We start from the raw sequence: 10,151 nt of genomic DNA on the forward strand, positions 1-10,151 counted from the left end.
TCAGTCACTGGGCACGTGTTCGGATAATTTGTTGCTTTACTGTGTATGTACTACACATTCGCCGCGCCAGTTGAGTTTTCGCGCGCTTTTGGTTGTCATGCCAATAGCTTCATCTATTTGGTATCGGAGTATTATTTTTAATACGCAAAATTATAGAAATTTATAAAATGAGTGAAGGAACACCGGAAATATAATTTATAAATTACTAAAAAATTAATTGACGAATTAAGATTTTCTACTTTCAAAACTTCCCTAATTTGCTATGAATGCATTTTTGATTTCAATTAGAAGTTGTTGTTGTTGTTGTTGTTTCTTATGGCACTTGCCATGGACAAGCCCGCTGATCGAAGACAGCCGATTTAAGCCTGAGGGGGAGCGCCTCTCAATTAGAAGTAAATTATTTTATTAATTATTCAAAATAACAAAGATATACACAATTATTTCGCAGTTGAAAATGGTATTTCGATATTGCATTTAAGTAGTAAAAATTAATTCTATTAATATAATTACTTCTATTATTTTTACAATGGATTAATAATTAGAAGCAGCTAATTTGAAATAGTATTAAAAGAGAAGAACATGAAAATATATTTTTACGAACTGATAAGTTCACATAGTATTAATATTCAAATAATAAAGAAATTTTTATGTATAGCCGAATTTACATAGTTTCAGCTAAAATTTCTTTGAAGTAATTTTTTTTTTTACAGGGTTTATTTTTTTAAAGTCATTATTTTACATAATTGAACTTAACATGATCAACCAAAGAGTATTTTCATTCGATTTGTTCTTTTTGAATTTAGAAATGAATAGATCATTATTGATAGTTTAGCATTTTTTTAATATATAAATTTGCAAACCAACAAATAAATTCTAGAACACTTAGAGCCTAAAATGATTATTTAAAAAAAATTAAATATGAAAAGGATATGATTATAATTAAAGGGGACTGATTACACTAAAAAATTTCAGGAAAAATGAAATAGATGATAATCAATGAAAAAGAATAAGAGATTAAGAGGCATAAATAATATACCGTTTTGCAATTACTTTTGATATTTCCCTTTCAAATAAATTTATTCAAATTGTTCATTTAAGTTGACTCTTTTCAATATATAGTAAAAGAACAACAAAATATATTATTTGTATTACCAACTTATTTTCATGTTAGTATTAATCTATCTCATTGTTTTGGAAAAGAATTCTTTAAAATAAAAATGTTAATGAATTTATTAACTGTAACCAGATTACGATTCCCTAATAAATGGGAATTTTCATGACAATTCATACTTGAGATAACTTGGAATAAATATACAAAAAAAAATATGTTCCAGTTAATCTGACATTTGGTTACTTGATTGAACCCTATTTAGAATTGATTATAATTTTTTAAAACATGTATCGAGTTTTAAAATATTAACATCTGCTTCGGGACTTATATAAACGTAGTATAAATAGCGAAACAATTAAATAAATACATTTTTAATAACAAATATAAAATACCTATGTATGCTCCAAGATTTATATTTTCCCCCAACTTATATAATTTTTAGGAAGAGTGCAAAATCGGCGTAACAATTTATTTCAAGAATCTCATTTTATTTAAAATTAAGCTGATGTAAAAATCATTTTTAAAATGAATTAAGAATTTAACATTTCAATATTATTTAAAAATATTAAAACCAAATTCTTCTCATTCAATAAAATTAAAAATTCCATGCATAAGAAAAATATTTAGATTTCGATTTTCATGAGTAACACGTTCAGAATTATTTCAATCGTAAAACGGATTATTTAGTGTAGAAAACTATACGCAATCTACGCTGAAGTAATAAGGAAGTAGGTTGATTCATTTCTAAATACGGTCCGTTTTCTTCTCTATTATCTGAAACATTTTCCTGGTATTTTAATTTTATTGGTAGGTTAATGGGAAAGTTCCAATACACCACACACACACAAAAATCATTTATACACGTGTTGTGTTTTTACATCTTACCCATAACACATGTGCACCATTTTTCTCCTCCCTTGCTTTTACATTTCATTACATTATTTTTTTCAGAAAATACTAATAAATCCTAGCTTAAATAACAATAAAAAAGATGACAGTTTGCAACAAAAAGAAATTAATAAAACATTTATACTTACAAAAAAAAAATGATTTTTTTTTTCAGTTTCATCATAAAAATTGGAATCTCGAATTCGCCAGTGTAATAAATTCTTTTATATAATGGGATTTCATTAAAAATGCACTGAACAAAGAATGAACAAGAGTATTGAAAGAATAAACACTGAATGAATAATATGTAAATATATAACGAAAAAAATAAAATAAATGGACATTGTATAGTATTAAAAATAATAATAATAAAAAAAAGAAAACCATCCCGATTTATAATCATGAATATTCTAAATAACCTTACGACTACAAGGTTGAAATTTTGCTACAATAGAATCCGAAATAATGTAATTTTTTATATTGCAGTTATTCATAAAATCTCACGATAGTGAAGAAATTTCGCAAACATGATCAAAATTGAAATCAGCATTAGAATATTTTATGCCAGACGTTTCGAATTCTTTACTTGACAACTTAGAATACAAAAACAAGAATAAGTAATTTATCTAATCGTGACGAATCCAGAAAAAAAAAAAAAAAAAAAAAAAAACTGACTATACACTATTTACCAATAGTTAAAAAAATTAATAAACATTATTGATTTTGGTATTGAAAATGAACGAACAACAAATACAAGTATTCAACATTCTATTTCATGAGGGAGATTTCTAAATAACGGTCAAGGTCAGTACAAATATAAGTCAAGGACTATTATTTTTTAAAAATATTGTATAAATCAGTTTTAAAAATATATGAATATAATGGCTTATTTGAATGATTTCAATCGTTTTTTTTTTTTGTTAACTTTGTCAGCACCAAATCATATATAAATTAATAGGGTAGTTAAAAAAATAATTTAAAATTGTTCAAAATGCATAAATAATAAGTAAAGTTAAAATAAATTTCATATTCTAGTATTCTGTGTCAAAAATTCGGAATGTAAATGGTGATTTCATATTACATTAAAAGATAGTTTTCAGATGATAATTGCCCAATCTGAAATAATAGATTTAAATTAAAAATGATTTTAGGAAGAATAAAGAAATGACCATTTAATTCTACTCCCTGACTAAATTAATTAAAAATTTGAATGCAGGGTAAAGCAAATTTCTTTTCTCCAATGAGATGCATGCTTATTTGTGAACAAAAAAAAAAAAAAAAAAAAAAAAAATGTCCCAATAGAATTTAGAGAAAGATAAATAATTTGAAATGCAACTTTCTGAAACAAACTGCATAATTTTTACAAGTAAGATATTGAAACAAAGGCAAGAGTGCATTTCAGTACACTCAAGATTCAGAAATTAAAAGATAAATAAATTCTAATATTAGGATAGGTAAGCTAATTAAGAATTATATAAATCATAGCAATAAAATGTATAATCTCATCAATAAAAATGAAAAAAAAAAAGTTTCTGTTATTGAAATGGTACTCATGCGCACATTAATAAATTTAATGTCCTAGACATAAAGTTGCTAATCTACTTTAATAAAATCACAACCAATTTGAAAAGTATGAACCTAATTCAGGGAATTTGGAATATTAGAATCTTTTCATAAGTTTAGTAAGAGACAAAAAATAAATTGATTTTAAATTCATATCAGTCAAATAATAAAAGTATTTTCATAATAGAAAATTCTCCTCAATCATTCTTTTTAAAAATTCAAATTATGGATATTAAATAAAATGAATAAAATATTTTGAAAATATAGTCTAATTGTATTGGCCCACAAATTAAGAAATAAAATTCAAAAATAGAATAGAACTTTTCTGAAATTGGATAATAGAAGACATATTGTATATGGCAATGAATAACTGAATACTTAATAATAAATATAATACTTAATAATAATTTCTTTTACAACAGAATGTGTCAATTCTTTCTTTATATGATAAATCAGATTTAAACATGTTTTTAAATTCTATAAAATATAAGATTATACAATTGCAATGGACTTCGAAGAAAAAAGCTCACTTAAAAAATTAATTTTAATATTTAGAGGAAAATCATTTTAAAATGATGTTTATTGCAAACTTTATTATTATATCTTATTTAAGTTTCTCAAAATGGATGCAAAACTAATAATTTTTATTTCCCTTTACTTAGTTGGTTTTTTTTTTTTAATACATACAATTGAATTCTTGCATACAATATTACCTAGAAAAGTTTCAATAAGTTTTAAAAAAATATATTTTATGTTTCTAAGCTACCCATTTACAGATTAAAAAATTTTTTCATGAAATATTATAATGCTGTGAACATACACATAAACTTAGTAAGATATTTAAAAGAAAATCAAATCTGTCAGGTAACACTTATTTATAAAGAATAAAAACTATTTCAAAGCACTTGTCAAAGAGAATGTGGAATTATTATAACCAATAAAATAATATCTATGCTTTGTTTAAAAAAGTATTTTAAAATAAAATGAATTATTTATAATACTTTCAATACAATATTATTAGTAATAAATATTTTTTTAAATCGTGCACAATTGTCTGAAATGTAGCTACTGCGAATCTGTAGGAGGAATTATTGATTAAAATATTATCCAAGTACAAGTTTTGAACTGTGCACCTGAAATATACCGCTACGTCTTTCAAAAAAGTTACTTCTTTTAGACTAACTCTCCGATGCACATATAGCTAAGTTGTAAACAAAAGTTAAAGGGGTTAAGGCAGCGAACGAAAAGAGAACAAGAATCTCGGGCAAAAAGAATAAAAACTTACCTTTCCCTTGAACTGTGCCCGGTGTGTTGACACCCGACAACCTGGATTTTTTCTTCACTGACAGCAATTCTTGTAAGACGCTCATTCTGCAGATCAGCTTGCAACAAAACGTTTTTCTTTATATTATTTTGAACTGGAGCCGGATTGTGAGGTTTCACCGGCGGAACAGAGCACTTCAAAAAGTCGGTTTGCAAGCTCAAATTATAAATACCTATTTTTGTATCTCTGTGAGTGCCATCCAAAGAGATATTGGACAGAAAACTGTAAGCGGCTAACCGGCGACGCGATTTCTGCCTTTTACTAACAGTGCTCATACCACATAAACACTACGAGCATAAATACTCACTTCCGTCGTCTCGCTTTGCACGCTAAACAATGTTGGTAGTGATGAAACTGGACCGCGGAATAAAGGGATTATATCCAGGGTTCTTCCGCAATTCATAGACACGTAGCGCCATCTATGGGATAACTTTTTAGTGATACGGAAAAAAGAACCATATTCAGAAGCAGCTTTTCGTCTGATGATTCATTTTCATTTATGAAATATAAATAACCAATAAAAAAAATAAATGCCCTTTCATACATACAAATAAATATAGCTTTGAATATTCCTGACACTATAACTTATAAAGCATTAATATTCATTCAAAATATTTTTACTTTTAAACCAAATGACTTATATTAATTCGAAGTCTTATGGAAGAAACCAGATTGAGAATAAACCGGTTCCAATACTTTCTTTTAAGTAAAGAATATTTAAAAAAATTAAATTTAAAATATTCAGCTTGTCTTATGATTTCAATCCTTCATAACAGTTTTGAACGCCGTTTTTTTTAATATTATTATTAATTAGAAAGTATTCGGATAGTGGCAAAACTAGAGGTCAGCGCTTGGATCTTTTGGACAAAATTTGACCTAAAAGGTGGAAAGGGAAACCTTTTCCGTTTGGTAGATGAAATGACACGTGCCAAAGAAAGTCAGTGAAACGTGGTACTGTTTAGCCAGTGAGATCAATACGGAACATACTTTCATAGTTTAATTTGGTGTATTGATTAAATAGCAAATGCTAATTTAATGGAATCTATTTATTAATTGAAAAATATTTATCTGTTTATTAAACTGATGATTTTTACAAGAAAAAGTGGAGCAAGTTTCGTTAAATAAAAAGGAAGATACAGTCTATTCTTAATTATTCTAGAAATTATTGTTAAAAAGATTCTGCTTATAGCGGTCAATTTTTCAATTTTTATTTCTTTTTAAAACAATAGAAATGCATGATAAGATCTTGATTATTATTTTTTCAATTTTCGTTTCGTTTTTTTTTTAAATTTTAAAGATGAAAAAAAAATTTTTTTTCCAGATAAAATATGAATGAATATATTCTGCATCTATTATGCATAATTGTTATTGTTTATTTTTTCGCAACTTTTATACATTTTTTATTTTTGTTTTTTGTCGATAAGTCAAATATTTTTGGCAGTTTCTTTATTAATGTAATATATATTTTTATCACATTTTTTAAGAAATTTAATAATGACACATAAAATAAAAGATTTTAAAATAAATATGAAAGAATCGTATCTCTTTTTACGCCTTAAATCTAAAATTAATGGCCTCTAAAATCTATAAAATTGTCAGGTGCACTGCAGCTAAAACGAATGCCGGAAAAAATTCTATATATGTTTGGAAGTAAAATTAGAATGAGCAAATTCTGTATTTGTTATGAACAAAATTCTATTGTTATTATTTATTTTTCGCAGTTTTTTTATTTAATTTTTAATTTTATTTTTGTTAATAAATCAATTATCTTTGGTAAAAACTTTATTAACGTACAATATATTTTTATAACATTCTTAATAAATTTGATAATGATACAAAAAATAAAAGATTTTAAAATAAATATGAAAGATTCGTATCTCTTCTTACACCTTAAATTTGAAATTAATGGCCTCTAAAATCTATAAAATTGAATCATTTTCAATATTACCAGGTGCACTGCAGCTGAAACGAATGCTGGAAAAAAATTCTATATATGTTTACAGGTCATTTTGAATTCGAAGCGCAAAAATGAGTCACCGAACAGCTGTGATGCATAGATCCGGAATTTTATTAAAGATGTCTGGTTTACTTTTTTTTATTTTTTATTTTACTCTTTTGAGTCTCAAAACAGTTCTTCACGGCCAGAGCAAGGGTGTCATCCGCAGCTTTTTGCTGTTCAAGGACAACACAATGTAAACATGTCAACGGCCTGCAAGGCTCCCAGTTCATTTTAATAATAACTTCCCAGATTTTAAATTATCGCCTCTGGATTCGCGACTGTTTTCGATTTGTTAACTTGGAAAACTAAATTAGAACTAAGAAATTCGTTCAGTGTTATATGTTTAGGAAATGGTATTTTTATTATAAGAAAACTTTTGCAGTAACTGTTAAATATAAAGTGATCATATAGTTTTTATTTTGCTTGCTATTATGATCATTTCTTTTTGTTTCAACATCTGATTTTAAAAAGATAAAAGTGGAAATGTACATGGAAAAACACCACATAAAAATATATCTAAGAAATTTTATCTGTATTATTAAATAACGCATATAACGTATCGTTTAAAAAATTGATCATTCGTGAAATACATTTTCCTATAATGATTCAAAAATATTTTGCATTTATTGATCAACATTAATTTGTAATTCTAATAAATATCCTCGTTTTTTGTCCCACTCTGAATGTCTCAGAATGCACCTTTTTTGTACTTATCAGCAAACAGTTTATATACAAAATATAACAAATAAATATAATAAAAACATTTTTTAAAAACACACATTTATTAATGTTCACAGATGATAGATTTTTTTAAATATATTTTAGCTATTTTTTTATTTTAGGCAATTTTTTCAATTTATAATTCATTTATATAAATATTAAAGAGTCTTAAATTCAGTTTTTTTTTTTTCAAATTCAGCACCAAACTTCTTACACGTAACTTATAAAGAATTAAAATTTAATGGAATATGAGTATTGCGTTCTAGAACATTGAATGCATACAGAAATTTGTATATTTTGAAGGTGTACAAACTTTTTATGATCTTTACAAAAAAATCTATATTACACTAAAGTATGTTAAAGGAATATAGTGAAACCTAGGGTAATTCCATAGGAATCCATGTTAAAATAGAACAATACGCTCTATTCAAATTAAAAAAAAATACCTCAAATTTATAATTACATAATTTATTATTTACTAGCCGCCTTTGGCGACCAGCCGGTTCGCCAGTATTACCGCACGCTACAATTTTCAATTAAATATTTCAAATAACTTATCTCTTAATAGCTTCTCAAACAAAACATTTTTAATATTCAAATTTTGATAGTCATACCAAACTTATACTGTTGTTTAGATCGTTTCGTTCAATTTACTATATATATTTTCCTAATGTGTTGTCATTTCCGGTAAAACTTCAACTTTAATTTAAAGTGGAAATGCTGAAATTGCAATTAATGTAAAGATTTTTTTTAATGAAACCAAGCATTTTTTTTATTTATCATTTTTATTGTTATTTATTTATTATTATTATTATTGAATATGAGTCCTGCAAACAGAATCGCTCGATGTTCAAGTCTTATGTGAAGTACAAAATATTTTTCATAATTTATGCAATATCTCAAAGAATAATTCAACAAAAATTTCTCAGATTTAGCATAAAATTCAGTTTTTAGTTTTGCTTTCAAAAGGATTGAAATGAAATCAAGAATAATATTTTGTTCCGGCCTATAAATATATTTCAGAAATTATGAAGTCTAAATTTAATACAGTAAGGTATCATATTCTGAGAAATATTTTGGACACACCAAATTTTAAAAAAATGAATGAATGTTTCTATTTTCCACGATCAACTAAGAATGATTTATGAAGTTCTGAATGTTAAAAATTTAGAAAAACTCAACATTTTCATAATCTTAGGCAAATTAATCTTGAGAAACCTGCGCGCTGATTGGCGTATTTTCTTTGAAACGATCGATGGAAAATCTAAAATTATCCTTTTTTATTGAATAGTGATAATCAAATTTTCATAAATCAGTCAGTTTAAGTGATTGATTTAGTTGATTGGAAATTAACTCTTTTTATTTAAAATATTAGTGTTTCAAGAACATTTTGTTAATCGTGATTTCCACAGCAGAAGCTTTATGTGAAATCAAAAATTCGTTATTTATTAAAGCATTTATTGAATCAAGTTACACAAAATATAATCATTTTCCATTTATACCATTTTAGAAGATTTGTGTCTATTACTAAAGGTTTACAAATTAGTTGTTTGGCAATGATTTGAATGGATATCCGGTTCATATTAAACAAAATTTGCCTTAAAATATAACTGATTTATTGGATTAATAATATAGATAGTGTAAAAGATCATAAAATAATTTTTCTTAAATTTATGTTTTAGAAAAAATAATATTTCATATTAGTTTCATTTCCACAGACACTTGCCGAAAATTATATTTTTGCAGATTTCATTTCCAAAAAGATTTAATTTATTTTTAGTTGGAGCTTTAATCAATGTGATGGCAACACTTTGAAAAAAGCTAATTTTTTCCCCATGAATGCGAAACGTGCTCGTGCAGCTTAAATTTTATTTTTATTTTGTACGAAAAAAATTGTTGAAAAATATAGTTAAAATATTTATTTAAAAAATTAACTAAAAATAGAAATTTAATTTTAAGGTTAAAATATTGGTATCATTTAAAAGATAAATTTTTGATCTTTAACTTGATGTAAAAATCTTTTTTTGTGCGGTAATATTTTCGGAAGTTATAGCAAAAAAACGCCAAAATTTCGCTTAATTTTTAAATAAATAAAATTTTAATTAAAAATTCGAAAAAATAACCCCGAGGTGCACATTCCCGGTCACCAAGGTATATACGTGCCAAATTTGGTAGCTGTAGGTTGAATGGTCTGGCATGTAGAGCGCCAACACACACACACACACACACACACACACACACACACACACACACACACACACACACACACACACACACACACACACACACACATTGAGCTTTATTATAAGTATAGATAATGCATACGTTTTTTTATAAGAAGTTCTCTGAAAACATTTCACTCCGATTGTGCTTCAAAATTTGGCGAATATGAGATACAGCATTGCCGTTAAATGAGTTTGTAAAAAGTATAATTACTCCTGATAAGGTTGATGCTTCTCAATATATGATGCCAAAATTTTCTCTGCTTTCATCTCCTTTATTTCACTAGAAGGTTATTGATCTCCTGAGGCTAATACTTCTTCCTC

At 25.9% G+C, this 10,151-nt stretch overlaps 1 protein-coding gene across 1 annotated transcript in view; it reads right to left on the reverse strand.

The window, feature by feature from the left end:
• LOC129968662 (CDK5 and ABL1 enzyme substrate 2-like) overlaps window positions 1-5,238 on the reverse strand; it is a 42,658-nt gene extending 37,420 nt beyond the window's left edge. The window contains exon 1 of the mRNA XM_056082782.1: window positions 4,848-5,238. Within this exon, the coding sequence (XP_055938757.1) occupies window positions 4,848-5,161 (314 nt within the window). The 5' untranslated portion in view covers window positions 5,162-5,238. The remainder of the gene's footprint in view (window positions 1-4,847) is intronic.
• Window positions 5,239-10,151: the final 4,913 nt, after the last annotated feature.

The sequence above is a fragment of the Argiope bruennichi genome, chromosome 5, assembly GCF_947563725.1.
Source record: "Argiope bruennichi chromosome 5, qqArgBrue1.1, whole genome shotgun sequence".
Lineage (NCBI taxonomy): Eukaryota > Metazoa > Arthropoda > Arachnida > Araneae > Araneidae > Argiope > Argiope bruennichi.